The 16,095-nt window shown below is 40.3% G+C and overlaps 1 protein-coding gene across 2 annotated transcripts in view; it reads left to right on the top strand.

Moving 5' to 3' along the window:
- LOC144507232 (echinoderm microtubule-associated protein-like 5) overlaps positions 1-16,095 on the top strand; it is a 141,818-nt gene that overhangs the window by 123,763 nt on the left and 1,960 nt on the right. For both annotated transcript variants that reach the window (XM_078234191.1, XM_078234193.1), the window contains 6 exons: positions 2,194-2,308; positions 4,714-4,902; positions 5,868-6,040; positions 6,262-6,424; positions 8,158-8,261; positions 13,668-13,821. In XM_078234191.1, coding sequence (XP_078090317.1) covers positions 2,194-2,308; positions 4,714-4,902; positions 5,868-6,040; positions 6,262-6,424; positions 8,158-8,261; positions 13,668-13,821 — 898 coding nt within the window. The remainder of the gene's footprint in view (positions 1-2,193; positions 2,309-4,713; positions 4,903-5,867; positions 6,041-6,261; positions 6,425-8,157; positions 8,262-13,667; positions 13,822-16,095) is intronic.

Genomic DNA, 16,095 nt, shown 5'->3' with positions numbered 1-16,095 from the left:
TCTCCTCCAGCTTTACTAGTGTAACGTTAGTATACCTTTAAGAAGGATTTTTTTTCAAAACATGATCTTTGCAGCTCTCACAGCTTCAGTAGTTTCTTAGCTCACAGCTTCAGTGATGTCATTGTTGCCGGGCTGACCACGATGAGTCCTTTTATTGCTACTTGAGTTGTTTAAATGGGGCTGTTTGTGTTTACTCTGGGATTAGTTTTATGATCCTGCATTGTTTGGAGGATGTGTTTTTGGACAGTTTATTTTCTTTCATTTCCCAGTTTGGAGCTGCAGGTTTGAGTTTTGGTTTTAGAAGGGACAGCAAGCTAAAAAAAGAAGTGTTTTCCCTCTCTTGCTGTTGTTTTGGAAATTCTGTTGTTTTTCTGAAAGGTGAAAATCTGCTGTTGTTAAGGGCCGGACCAGAGTCTCTCTGGTGTTTTGGGAAGCTGTCTTGTTTTCAAACTGTTTGGAGTGAATCCAGAGAACTGCAGACTTCAACCAAAGGACTCAATTTCCAAAATCATGTGAGCATTAGTCAGTGCTGTGTTAAACCTGTGAAAAGGGTCTTTTGTCTATGGGATTGGTTTGATCGGAACATTGTAGATATCTTTGTTAAAGGTTATACATTATCTTGATTGTTTGTAATTGATAAAAGTTCTTGCTGATTTTCTTACTATACATGTTAACTATATTCTTAAATATACTTTGTTTGATAAGAGCTCCCTAGTGGGTCACTTGAATCATACCTGAAGTGAAAGCTATCATGCTTATCCTAGCCAAATTCAAGATGTAAAACATATGATCCAGGCGGGCTCCATAGAACACTTTGGAGTTTCTGACCTGAACCACAACACTAGTGTTTGAGATATCTATACTCCTCCAAATCTGGTTTCCTGAGCATTTCTAATTATAATTGCTCAACCATTGATAGCTAAGCTTTCAGCTGCCTTGGCTCTAAACGCTGGAATTCCTTCCATAAACATACACATTAAAACCTGCCTTTTGGATGAAGCTTTTGATCTGCTTTGCAGGCTGCTTCAGTGGCTCAATGTGCAAAATGTTTTTTTTAATTGTTTCTTTTATATTCATTTACTAAATGAGGACATTGCTAGCAAGGTCAATATTTGTTACCTTTAAGAAGCTGGAGTTGAGCCACCACCTTGAAATGCTGTAGTCCAAGTGGTGTTTGATATGCCCAATGTGTTGTTGGGAGTGGAGTTCCAGGGTTTTGACCCTGTAATAATGTGGCAATGGAAATATAGGCCAGAACGTTCTGGCTGTTCAGGCCAACGTGACCTTCCGGTCATGCCAATGGCACACCCCTGCCACAGGCTTCCCAGCTGAAAGGATGCATTCAACAGGAAATACCTTTGACAATGACAGGATCAGAAGATCCCACCACTGGCCAATAGCAGGCCACCTCCACCGCTGTGAAACACGTGGCCGGTTGCGCAGAAAATCCTGCACATACTTCCAAGTCAAGATGGTGTGTGAATTGGGCAACGTGGAGTAGGTGGTGTTCCCATGTGCTTACCATCCTTGTCCTTCTAGGTGGTAAAGTTAGTGGGTTTAGAAGGTGATGTCACAGAGGACTTGGCAAGTTGCTGCAGTGCATTTTGTAAATAGTACACACTGCAGCCATGGTGTGCTGGTGATGAAGGGAGTGAACATTTAACAACAACTTCTTACATCGAGATAGTGCATTTACCCTGAGGGGATCCTGTAGCAATGTGGATGAGATGATTGACCACCAATAACCATAACCATCTTTCTTTTGTGCTAAGTATGATTCCAGGCAGTAAAGGGTTTCCCCCAATTCCCATTGACGTCAGTTATACTTGGATTCCTTGATGCTGCACTTGGTCAAATGCTGTCTTGACATGAAGGGCAGTCACTCTCCCCTTTGAATTTTGCTTCTTTTGCCCATGGTTGGGCCAAGGCTGTAATGAGGTCAAATGCTCTTGTTAGGCACCCTGGTTTGCTACATATGAAGGTACTATATAATGTGACTTGTTTACTTTCAGATGGATAGCAATCCTTTTAGTACTAAACAAGACATTTATTTACATTAGATCACTTGTATTCTTTCACAAAAATTAGCAAAAAGGGAAATTTTACCTCGCAAATGTTTAAACACTAGAACATTTATAAACACCAAAAACATCTGATGTTTATGAAACTTAGACATTAATTTTGTTTGATCAGGTCAAAGGAAGGAGGAGCAGTGAAACTGTGGGATCAAGAACTGAAGCGTTGTCGTGCATTCAGATTGGAAACTGGGCAAACCATGGACACTGTACGTTCAGTTTGCCGGTGCAAGGTATGCCTATAACCCCAGTTTAAACAAAGCTCATGCACATTAGAGACTTATCTGCTGACGGGACTCGATTTTGTACCTCACCTGGCATTGTGTCTCTAACATGTAATTGACAGAGGTGAAGCACTGAAGCCAAATATTAAATCCAAAGTGGAAGTGGAAGATTAGGCACTTTTAGTTTTCTTTTAACTTGTTTTACACTCTGAAAATGAAGCATAAATACATTCATAGAACTCGTAAGCTGCCAAGGAAAGCAACCAGTCAGTTAGTGGCTATGGGTGTAACAGCAGCATTGATTCCATTTGGAAGGAGACATTAATTCACTGATACCTGCTGTTCTGCTCATTCATTGAACTGAATCTTACTGGGAAAATAAGGGCATGTTAACAGTGCACAAATTGGCAAGCAAATAAAAGATTAAAAGATACTGCATGAGTTATGAACCCTCAGAAATCGCTGGTTTATGTTCTTCCTGCATTTGCTTCACAAATATCATCTCACTCTTAACTTCCCCATTATTTGATGAATGAACTGGATTTGTGAATTAATTGTCCATTTATTGCCCATTAAACAGAAAGTTAGGGCAGGAACTTAATTGTAAGTACATTTTTATCAAGTTGATGATTGTTAATGAAATACCAATCAACCTCTGGTTCAGAAAGGGAACAATGTCAACAGTTGAATTTCATTTCTGCGTTATAGATAGAGATTTTTTAAATGTAAAGTTTTAATTTTAATCTTCATTCTTATTTTCCTTGCTTAATTTTAACTTCTCTTGCTTTACATTTCTTTCTGCACCTGATATGATTCTAATCCAGGCTTTTTCTCCTGTGTTAATTTGTCAATCTTTAAATTTAATTGATTAAGGAGATACAATTGGTCCCATCATTCACCTTGCATCCCAGTTGTCTTCTCCATGATGTTATAAACTTGCAATTAACAATTTACAGTGCACAAACATTTTTTGCCGCAGATTAAATTGTTTAACCAACATTATATGCCACAAGATGCCCCAGTGCAGTAAGATCTGGCTTTGGTTTGTCCTCTATTAATTTATTAGTACACTGGCTGCATTAACTAACTGGTGTTCAAAACTGTATTCATTTTTTGAGGGAGATGGAAAAAGAGAAGACAGCAGGGTGTATGAGGGATCATCATGGATAAAGAAGGGTTAGGTGGATCTGGGCTACAGAAACAACTGCTATCTAGCCAGCATTCAGTTTCACCTCTGTATCTTCTGATAGCATTGGGGACAAGTGAGGAGTTTCTATCTGAAGGTGCAAGATGGTGCTTAGTTGATTTTGAGTGAGAAACGGCAAGTGGTACAAGTCATTTTCAGCTGTTGGGAAGGGGAAAGTTTTGATCTGCAGTGGGTGAGGTGAGTTACTGCTTGATGAAGGCAGGAATTTGTTCTAAGTGGAAAACAGGGTGCACGCAGGAGGTGGAGATTTGTTCTTCACAGGGAAAGTTTGTTTTCAGTGCAGATGAGGGGAAAGCCATGGGTTTTTTTTTCGCTGTGATGTGGGTATGGTCATCCGCATTCTCAGTGGAACAGTGAAGATTTACTAGGTTTTGGCTTTGTCCTTAATAAGGGATGGGAAACTCAAAATTTTTGCTCAGTGGATGAAGGGGGTGGTGTTTAGTTGAATTCCTGCTAAGCAAAGTGGCATATTCTGGACCCGTGTTGAGAGTAGCGATGTTTACATCCAACCATGTAAACCCTACCATAAAAAAGAACCAGAGCAGTAATGTTGTGGGAATGTCATTGGTTTCCAAATAGCACACCATCCAGACTTGGACAAATATCATCATAATTACTATGTCACTATCCTGAAATTCCCTATCTAACACTATTGTGAGAAATACCATCATCACAAAGACTGCAGCTGTAACCTGTACCTTTTCAGGACAACTAGGAGCAGGTGATAAATGTGACCAAACATCCAATGCACAACTCCTTTTTAAAACTGCTTTCAGGATGCTCTGAACCACAAAGAGATATCGGCCAGTATTATACTGCCCGGACCGCCAGGGGAATTGGAGCGAGCGAGGGATGGACAATGGGAAGGTCTGTTGACCTCGGGTGGGATTTTATGGTTTCAGGACTGGTGAGGCCATAAAATCCTCCCCATCGTTACAGCAACCCAGGGTAGAATCCATTCTAATTTTTATTAATTTGTTATATTAAAAAATTGTACTTTTATCATTTAAATATGTGGATGGTAGCCATAGTATCCTCAGTTTGTGCATTTTTAATCTTCACAGTCTTAATACCTTTATTTGTTACGTTCAAACACCGACAGAGATTAGGATTGGAGGTACTTAAATTATTATCGGTGAGTATTCTGTAATAATTAAATTCAAAGATATCTGTGGTGAAAGTGTTTTAAGATTTGCTTTATTATCAGGGAAAAATTCTGGTTGGAACGAGAAATGCAGAGATCATCGAGGTTGGTGAGAAGAATGCTGCATGCAACATTTTAATTAACAATCACATGGATGGACCAATCTGGGGTCTTTCAACTCATCCCATTAAAGATATCTTTCTGTCTGCAGCAGAAGATGGGACTGTTAGATTATGGGACATTACTGAGAAGGCAAGTGTGTAATTTAAGTTGCAACATTAATAGATAGTAATGCTGTAATCTGTGTTGATGTGTCGCTGCTTTACAAAGTAGTACATCACTGTCATGCTGAGCAAGCTATTTTTGATTACATTATTTAATTGTAAGAAAAACAAGCTAGAGGGAAACCAATAAAATGGCTGTTTTAACCACAAACAGGAGCCTCATTTTCTAGTCTTATTTGCAAGCATATAAAACCTGAAACAATGGTTTCACTATTTTCAAAAATGCAGACGAGGTTTTCTCAAGGAAGCTCGAGTTCGGGTGGCACAGCGGTTAGCACTGCTGCCTCACAGCGCCAGGGATCCAGTTCAGTTCCGGCCTCGGGTCACTGTCTGTGTGGAGTTTGCACATTCTCCCCAGGTCTACGTGGTTTTCCTCTGGGTGCTCCGGTTTCCTCCCACACTCCAAAGATGTGCAGGTTACGTTGACTGGCCATGCTAAATTGACCCTAGTGTCAGGGGATTAGCAGGGTAAATTTGTGGGGTTACGGGAATAGGACCTGGGTGGGATTGTGGTCGGTGCAAACTCGATGGGCCGAATGGCCTCCTTCTGCACTGTAGGGATTCTATGAATTCTATTCGGAAGCAGATGTTCTCATTGGAAAATGTACTAAAAGACGTAAAAAAACAATGATATTGGGAAACTACATAGTATCAAGTTGTATGGAAGGTAGTGTGATGGCAGGATGTATTATGCTGTTTGAGAAATTGGCAAACTGAAAAAAATTCTTATGGGGGAAACTAGTTTCCAGTCTTTGCTCGTTGAATACAAAGAACGAAAACTACTTGAACTCAAAATAAAATTACTTTTCTCCCTTCTGCAAAGTAATCACAGAAATATTTGTGAGCATTAGATGTCTACACCAATAGTAAGTAAACTGAGAAATTTTGATCTGCATTTTCAGCTCTAAGCCCTTATTTTTAATTGTGTAACAGAAGATGCTAAATAAAGTAAACTTGGGACACCCTGCTCGAACAGTTGCCTACAGCCCAGAGGGAGATATGGTAGCCATTGGTATGAAAAATGGAGAATTCATCATACTTGTGGTGACATCACTAACCATTTGGGGCAAAAAACGAGATAGACGATCTGCCATTCAAGACATCAAGTAAGCAAATAAAGACAAACTTAAGAAAGTCAGTCATTAAAATTGGAAGCATTACTGTTGACCTTTATAAAAAAAGACTTGTATTTATATAGCACCCTCCATGGTCTCAGAGTACTGCAACATTATGATCGTCATTTTATAAGTTTGCGAATAAATTACTTATTTTCCTTGTACTATATTCTTATGAAGAATGTATTTGATGGTTAAAATCTCTTGTTCAGGTTCAGCCCTAGCTCTCAATATTTGGCTGTGGGGACATGTGAGAATGCCATTGACTTTTATGACCTCACATTAGGACCAGCACTGAATCGAATCAGCTATTGTAAAGATATTGCCAGCTTTGTTATCCAAATCGACTTCTCAGCAGACAGCAATTATATCCAGGTACTGACTACAGTTTCTTTATTTTGAGCGTATGGGGTGGAATTCTCCCAAAACAAATTCCAAGTGTTGAATTTATGTAAAAACCGGAGTAAATCCTGCTGTTTTTTTCAGCGGAAGTTTCAAAATAAGTCTCCCACACTCTGTACACTGCAGAGTGCACTATCGTGATTCACTTCTGAAACGAGTGGGCGGGGCCTATTCCCACTGGAGAGGCTGGCAGCATAGCACTGAGCGAGCCATTGCACATGCCGATCTGTCAGCACCGGGATCAGCACATGTGCTGTGGCCCCTGTCTGCTGGTTTCCTGATTGCTGGCCCGCTCGATCGCTGGCCAGCCCCACGATCACACATCGTTGCCCTACCAACTCGCCCAGGGCCCAATTGCTGGCCCCCTGACCATGTCCAGGCCCAGCCCTGACTAGCTAGAGGCTAGCGGGCATGAAAATTTCAATCCTGGGCCCGTTAATAGGATTTAAATTATGTTAAAATTACCTGCTACGGCGGAGCTGACAGCGCCAGAAATCCGGCGGTGGGGGACGCACGGAGGCCTGGACACTCAGCGTGAATCAGCCACTGCTAGTCTCCCGGCTTGCTGAGCTAAAAAAGCAGCACAGCGGGATGGGACACTTGCCCCCATGGTGTTTAAGAATCACAGTGAATGGTAGTATGTTATTTTACTGGGCATGTAATTTTTTGAAAGTTTATTTATTAGTGTCACAAGGAGGCTTATATTAACACTGCAATGAAGTCACTCTGAAAATCCCCTAGTCGCCACATTCCGGCACCTGTTTGGGTACACTGAGGGAGAATTTAGCATGGCTGATGCACCGAACCAGCATGTCTTTCAGACTGTGGGAGGAAACCGGAGCACCCGGAGGAAACCCACGCAGACATGGGGAGAATGTGCAGACTCCGCACATACAGTGACCCAAGTCGGGAATCGAACCTGGGTCCCTGGCGCTGTGAGGCAGCAGTACCATTTGTACCAGGGCCTGCTTGGAGTAATAATCTGCCGACACAAGTTCAAATCCCACCATGACAACTTGGGAGCTAAAATTTAATTAAACAAAATTGGAATTAACAGAAAAGCTAGTATCACTAATAGTGGGCACGTAACTATCGAATTGGTTCACTAATGCCCTTTGGGGAAAGAAATCTGTCACCCTTATTCATTTTGCCCTTGTGGCACCAAATTTGCAACAATATGGCTCACTCTGAACAATGGAGTGGCTTGCTAGGCTATTTCAGAAGGCAGTTATAAAGGCACCACTGCTCTTCAACGGTTATTGAGGATGTTCAGTAACTGCAGACATTGCCAGTACTGCCGACACACTGTGAATGATTTATTAAAAGCTAAAATCATGTGAATCAAGATGATCAGTTGAATGCAAGTCATTTTTAACTCACTTTGAAATAGATAATTCATTTGTAACACGTCACTTAAGATCATCTTGAAGTTCCAAAAAAAATAAAATACCTTGTATAGTTTAAATGCCAAAATCATTATTTCTCTGGATATATAAAGTGATATATGTTAATCAGATGATGAACCCAGCATGTATTCAGAATACCTAATAGGAAAATTACAGAAAGGTATTGTAGTATTGTCATCCATTTAATAAAGTCCTACCATTATTAAGAATTCAATCATTCAAGCAAAAACCCATCGAGCAATTTTCATTTCCATGTGGCTAATATGCATTATGTCTCAGTTAAGAATATTGATTCTACAGGTTTCTACTGGATCTTACAAACGACTGGTGTACGAGGTGCCTTTAGGAAAACAAGTTACTGAACAGTCTCAGATAGACAGAATAACGTGGGCTACTTGGACCAGGTGAAATTATTCTTAATTTGAACCTTAATGCACAGGATTTTAAAGGGGAGCACTGATGATAGTTAGCAATATACTTACATTGCTCAAAACCAAAAACTTTTTGATGTGGTCCGGTCTGTCTTCTACAGCATCCACACTTAGTCAAGATAAGCCTCAAAAAACAAGATCATGAATGGGAGAAATCCATTTGATACATTGAAGTTTGGGTAAACTGGGGTTGTTCTCCCTGGAAAGACGGAGAATGAGGGGAGATCTAATAGAGGTGTACAAGATTATGAAGGGGATAGATAGGGTGAACGGTGGGAAGCTTTTTCCCAGATCAGAAGTGACGTTCACGAGGGGTCATGGGCTCAAGGTGAGAGGGGCGAAGTATAACTCGGATATTCGAGGGACGCTGACATCATTTAAGACTTACCTGGATAGTCACATGAGCAGCCTGGGAATGGAGGGATACAAACGATTGGTCTAGTTGGACCAAGGAGCGGCACAGGCTTGGAGGGCCGAAGGGCCTGTTTCCTGTGCTGTACTGTTCTTTGTTCTTTGTTATTTTTGTAGCTAAAATCTTCCAACTAAATTTTGAACAGTCACAATGTTTTTGATTCAACTTGCTGCCAAATTGTTATCATTTGATTAAATAAATACTTAAATAGATACTTTTTCAAAACATTTCCAAAAGTTTCTTCCCATTTTGCTTTCTAATTTTATTTTCAAGTAATAAGTTGTGTATAGGTTGACTACACAATTTATAACATTTTATGTTTGCCAGAACACCTTAAACATGCTTCTTCTGCATTATAATGTAAGCTGTGGAAGTTTACTGCTATTACCAAATTACTGCTTCCCTTCACGTAGTTCTCTAAGCTTTTCTGCAGATGCTGGAAATCTGAAATAAAAACAGAAAATGCTGCAAATATTCAGCAGGTCTGGCAGCACTCATGAAGAGAGAAACAGTTAATGATTCAGGTTGATGGCCTTTCATCAGAACTGGGAAAAATTAGAAATGTAATCAGTTTTAAGTAAGTCGTTGGGTGGACAGGCATTGGAGAGAGGGTGGAAAAAGAACAACAGGGAAGATCTGTGTTAAGGCAGGAGGCGGGAGACATTAAATGACAAAAGAGTTGGTTGGGTAGATCCAAAGGGAGTAGTAATGGAACATTTGGAGAAACTAAATGCATGTCCTAAGGAGGTCTGAATGGCAGGTTAATGAACAGCTCCCATCCAAAAGCAAAAACACATGAAAAACAAGATTAAGGCTGAAAGGTACAAAGAAAAGAAAACAAAAATTGGGGCAAACAGATTATGAGCTTAGTGCTGAGTCTGGAAGGCTGTTAAGTGCCTCATCAAAATAGAAACTAGAAGCAGGAGTAGGCCATTCAGCCCTTCGAAATATGAGATGCTGTTCTTTTTCATGACTAAAGCTGAAGATCATACTGAATGTTAGCCAACTAGTGCATAAGTTTTGAAAACTTGTATTCTATTTTTCTGCAAAAAGTTTCTAGGATTCCAATTTTTGTGTCACTTTCTCTGAACATTGAAAGTGACATATCTAGTGTTATTGTTGAGTCTTTTTCTCAGTTTTTCTTGCTAATTTAGTTTCATAATTTTGCAGCCATCTAGACAGAATGCTTTACATATGCAGTATACGACACAGAAATAGGCTGTTTGGCCCAACCTGTTCATGCTCAACTCGAGCCTCCTCCCATCTTCCCTCTTCTAAATCTATTAGCAATGAGATGAGTGCATTTAGAATTTAATGAAATTATGTATTAAATAAACTAATTTGCGCATTGCTGAAAAAAGAGACATGCTGTTGAAGCTTTTTGCCTTGCACTCATCAGGCCAAGAATGCTAAATATCAAAGGGAGAACAATTTATACTGCATGATAAAAGGGTGCTGATTCTGATTGGTCGAGGCATTACCATGGTGACTGCATCAGGGAACTATTGTTCCCCAGCCTTTAATTCAAAAAAGGTACAGTGCCTGCACATGTTCCTTTTGCCTGCAGATAACAGGTCCTTACATATAAATATATGTAGCTTGTAGCAAGTGTAAGTGAACCACATTGCAAGTCCGACTGATAATCTTAAATTGGTTATTCGTCTAATTCTTAACAAGCTCAGGCTTGTTCAACAAATGCTGTCCAATTGTGGAATTACACCTATAGAATCATACAGCGCAGAAGAGGCCCCTCAGCCCATCGAGTCCACACAGACACATTAGAAACACCTGAACTCCCACCTAATTCCATCTGCCAGCACTTGGCCCATTACCCTGAATATTATGATATGCCAAGTGCTCATCCAGATACTTTATAAAGAATGTGAGGCAACCCGTGTCTACCACCCTCCCAGGCAGTGCATTCCAGACCATCACGACCCTCTGGGTGAAAAAGTTTTTCCTCACATTCCCCTAAACCTCCTGCCCCTCACCTTGAACCTATGTCAAATTACCCTGTATCCCATGTGAATTTACCTTCTTTACAAGTCTCCCATGTGGGACCTTGACAAAGGCTTTGCTGAAATCCATATAAACTATATCAACTGCACTACCCGCGTGTGCACACCTGGTCATCTCCTCAAAAAATTCGATCAAATTTGTTAGGCATGTCCTCCCTCTGACAAAGCTATGCTGACTATCCCTGTTCAAGCTTTGCCTCTCCAAGTGGAGATAGATGCTCTCCTTCAGAAGTTTCCCTACAACTGACCTGAGACTCACCGGTCTGTAGTTCCCTGGTTTATCTCTACAACCTTTCTTAAATAGCGGAATCACATTAGCTGTTCTCCAGTCGTCTGGTACCTCCCCTGTGATGGGAGATGCCGGCGTTGGACTGGGGTAAGCACAGTAAGAAGTCTCTCAACACCAGGTTACCTCCCCGTGGCTAGAGAAGAATTGAAAATTTGGGTCAGAGCCCCTGCAATTTCCTCCCTTGTCTCCCACAACAGTGTAGGATTCAATTTATCTGGACCTGGAGATTTATCCAGTTTTAAGGCTGCCAACACCTCCATTACCTTGTCCTTTCCTACATCAATTTGCTCAAGAGCCTCACAGTCTCTCTCCCTGAATTCCATACCTTCATCCTCATTCTCTTGGGTAAAGACAGATGTGAAGTATTCATTCAACACTCTACCAATGTCCTCTGGCTCCACCCACAAATTGCCCTCTTGGTCCCTAATGGCCCTACTCTTCCCATTTTATACTTATAGAATATCTTGGGATTTTCCCTAATTTTACCAGCCAAAGTTTTCTCATATCCTCTCTTTGCATTCGTAATTGCACTTTCTATACCAAATGCCTTCACTGATTTACTCCCTTGTACTTTTTAAAAGCCTTTCTTTTCCTTCTCATTGTATCCTGAACATCTCTGATCATCCATGTTTCTCTGGGCTTGTTATTCCTATCTATCACCCTAGAGGGAGCATGCTAGACTTTTACCCTCCCTATTTCCTTTTTGAATGCCCCTCACTGCTCTTCGTAGATTTTCCCGTTAGTAGCTGTTCCCAGTTTTGGCCAGAAACTGTTTTTTACTAAAATCCATTCTCCCCCAATTCAAAACTTTTTTTTTGCTGCTTATCCATTTCCTTGTCCATAACAAGCTTAAATTGTACCATGTAGTGATCGCTATCACTAAAATCCTCCCTCATTGGAGGAGATTCTCTGGCCTCCCCTCAGTGCTTTTCTCAGCAGTGGATTTCTCAGATTCATGATCACATTAACTATTTTGTGTGGTAGACAGAAGTCTTTTTGGTTTGACGGCAGCGCCCTGTTAGTGGAAAATACCACTCCTGTTGCCACTTCGTAGTAGCATGAAATGGCTAACATCACTTGTTGTTCAAAGGTTTTTGGCATACCTTACCCTCAGGGTAATTTAAGGTAGACTAGACACTTATCAGGACCAAAAGTTGTGGCCTTAAGCCCATTCATTTGTACAATACATAGCGAGCAATGATCTGATTGTGGTAGCCATTATCCCACAGGATAGCATTGATGCACCCTATTTCGATGTCAAGCTTGCATGGTGAGCATATGGCTTTGGTCCTATTTGAGATTGCCGATAAGATCAGTCTTATATAGCATAGGGAGCTGTAGGAATCCCAACACTTGAATTGACCAGTAAAGGAATCTTGTAACATAAATCCTCCATACCACAGTCAGAAACTTATCAGTGCCCATGTCCTTTGCTATAGCCAGTGTCTTCTGCTGTTCCTTGATATCACATGGAGTGAATGGAATAGACTGAAAACTGGCATTTGTAATGCTGAGGACCACAGGAGGAGTCTGATATGGACCATCCACTCGGTACTTCTGACTGAACATGGCAGCAAATGTTTCAGGTTCAGCTTTTGCACGGGTATGCTGGGCTCCCACCATTACTAAGCTTGGGATATTTGTGGGGCCTCTTTCCTCTTAGTTGTTTAATTGTCCACCTCCATTCACAACTAGATGTGACAATTTGTTGATCCCGGAAAGAGCAGGGCCTGGGTCAAAAATATCCTCAGTTTTTGTAAAACATTGGATTTAAAACAAATATAACTAATAAAAGCTGAACAAAAGATTTAGGCTGTTTGACTCCTGGACATGTTACACTAATAGATATTGTGGGATATCACTGAATTAACTAGTGTAAAATCTGGATATTTCAAGCCCATTACATTCAACTTAAATTGAGTTTCCATGGCTTTTAACGCTGGTTTAAAAGAATATTGGGCTGGAAGCTAATCCCTCCGCAAATCAAAAAAATGAGCATGGCGAGTAACCTTGATTTCATTCATTTGTGGCTCTTCAAGAAGCCTTTCAAATGTGGTTTTTATTTCAGGTTCAATGGCAGTAGTAAACATTTTAAAAAGTCTTTAATTTACTAAAACTGGTTTACTTCAATTTGACTAAAAAACTAAACTGAGCCATTTTACTGAAGTAATTTTTTGTGAGCATTACTAGACACTAATTAAAATGTTCACATTTTTGATAAATCTATTTAAGCTGTATTAATAAAACTGCACCATTACCACTTAAATCCTTCATTTTTTTTAGTGCAAAGGAAATAAATAAACAATTATAGCTGTTTCAAGGCAGATCATGATTGTGATTTATGCAAATGAATTTGGCTAGAAACTTGAACCATAACTTCTTGAGAAAAATTATTGTTGCATCTAAAATGGAAGCTACATAGTCACAGTTTAGTTTGTAGGCAGTGAGGACAAGAGTGGACAAGAGAAGTTTCTGGACAAAAATCTTAAACTTGTGACTTATCCCTATCTGGCTTTCGAGCAAGATTAAAAGATTTATCTCCAATTTATAATAGATGTGACAAGAAAGGTTTAAACACAAACATCTCTTTATTTCTGTACTCAGTAAGGTTAAAGAAACCAGGGGATAGATTTGCAATTTACAAGTTTTCTTTCTTATAGTATTCTAGGTGATGAAGTCATTGGAATTTGGTCTCGAAATCTCGATAAAGCTGATGTGAATTGTGCCTGTGTCTCTCACTCGGGTCTGAACATTGTAACCGGAGATGATTTTGGCATGGTGAAACTCTTCGACTTTCCATGCACAGAGAAATTTGTAAGATATATTTTCTAGCATCTTATGAAATGAGACAAATTTTGAAGAAAATATGTTTTCCCATTTTCTTCCTAAGCTGCAGTAGTATTTAAGAAGAGGGACACCCAAGTGAATCATTTGGCATTGGATTAGATAACTTAAATCTGAACGTGTTTTTTTTCTCCTCCACCAGAAAAAGTTATATTCATGGTTTAATTTCCTGTTTCTCCACCAGCGTTGCATTTGATGGCTTATCCTCTGACTTGCCATTAATATCTCAGCTACCCCAGAACACTGTTCTCTTAGCTCCTTATTAAGAGTTATTTTCTTTATCATCCATTCTGCCCAATCAACATTGTTCAGTTTCCTTCAGATCATATGCTTCAGGTCAGACAACCCCCATTCCTCTCCCAGGGCAATGACTGACTGACAGCATAGGAACCAGCAGTCAGTTCATCCTTTTGATGCAAATTCTATGCATGAGCTATCCACTTAGTCCTGCTCGTCTGCTTCTTTTCGATCATCCCTTAGGGGTACTTATGCAATTCAGTTGTACTGTATTGTTGATGAGGTTAGCCATGAATGGGAAGGCTGGTGAAAGAGGAAGATGGGGCAGTTTGAGTTAGAGCAATAAGTGTGCCAGGCTTTTTGTAGAACATCAGGAGAGATGCAAGGTAGCTTTGAGTTTATTCAAAGGTGATTTTTGCCTGGGTGGACATGAGAGTAGGAGGTTCGTTACAAGCAGTCCTTGGACTTACCATGCAGTTGGTTCCTGAAAATCACATCATAAATCAGAACAACTTTTCCCATAGTTATAATGTTAAAAATGGGTGATTGGTTTGTCCAGTCCTTTAGTTTATGTGCTTGGTGATCCCAGGTAGTAGTAAGCCACTTGTCTGAAGCTATTTGTCAGCCAACAAGCCATTGTAGGAGATTACACCATATAGATATGGGGATAAGCATAGTACAGTACTGGCATATTTATCATGCTCTGTATAAGTGCCCGTCCAAACTAAGCACACAAAACCAAGACAGATAGCACTATCTCTCCCATTCCACTGCGCCCTGTTCATATCATTATGTCTGTCTCCAAACCTCTATACGGCTACATTTTTCACAAGAAAATTGGAGGAAGATTTCTCCATTCCAGAGGCTTATTCGGGGTGAGTGACCCAAAAATATAAAAGATGGTGCAGGATTTCACAAGGTTGAAACCAGCGCTGTAAAGCCGGAAGAATGCAAATTTATAAATGGCATAAATACCATTCACAGTTATTGCCATCTGTCATAACTTGAACATCGTAAAGGTGAAGACTGCCTTTACAAGAGAAGTTAAAAGATAGTCAATAAGGGATTAAAGGCCACTTTTCATAAATTTGGAATATGATGCTTAGATGCCTAGAAAACCAATAATCTCCCTTTACCTCCTCTCCTCTGATCTCCCTTCTTTCTTAAATGTCTCCCTCCCAGAAACTGCTCTTACCCATATTCATGTTTTGTAGTCTCTTCTTGCCTCTTTACATTTGGTGTTGATCATTGACGAGGCCATTTCATAAATGATCCATTCTCCTATCCCTTTTGGATTATACTACTTTATTGGACAAACACTATTATTATAGTTCCACATTCAGGATCCCCGCAAACATGGTACTGTTACAGCCTCTGGTTTGCTCTCACACACACACAACCTTGGTCTTTTTCTTCTCCCAGCAAAATCTTTCCTCTGCCCTACCTCTGAATTCAAGTCTTTCATAGAATCCTTACAGTGCAGAAATAAACCATTTGGCCCATCAAGCCTGCACCGACGACAATCCCACCCAGGCCCTATCTTCATAACTTCATGTATTTACCCTGTTAATCCCCCTAACAATAAGAGGCAATTTAACATGGCCAATCAACCTAACCCGCACATCTATAGACTATGGTAGGAAACCCATGCAGACACTGGGAGAACGTGCAACTCCACACAGTGACCTGAGGCCAGAATTGAACCAGAGTCCCTGGTGCTGAGGCAGCAGTTCTAACCACTGTGCCACTCACTTTCCTTGGATCCACATTGTTTCTCTTGCCCCATTTCCTTTCCTCACTCCCATGCTCAGACATTGAAAATGGTTACCTCAAAAAATATTACTCCCTCATTTTCAATGCCATCATTTTCGTTCTCCAAAAAATGTTTGCCCCCTCCATCCTTCCCAAAATCAAGTTTTTTTTTTTGCTTTCCAAGTTAGTGTCCATTTCTATCACAACTTACTTGAATCTCTCCATTCCAGTTCCCATCTATGTCACAACACCAAA

This window comes from Mustelus asterias, chromosome 18 (assembly GCF_964213995.1).
Source record: "Mustelus asterias chromosome 18, sMusAst1.hap1.1, whole genome shotgun sequence".
In the NCBI taxonomy this organism is placed as follows: domain Eukaryota; kingdom Metazoa; phylum Chordata; class Chondrichthyes; order Carcharhiniformes; family Triakidae; genus Mustelus; species Mustelus asterias.
This window is presented reverse-complemented; position numbering and strand designations above follow the sequence as displayed.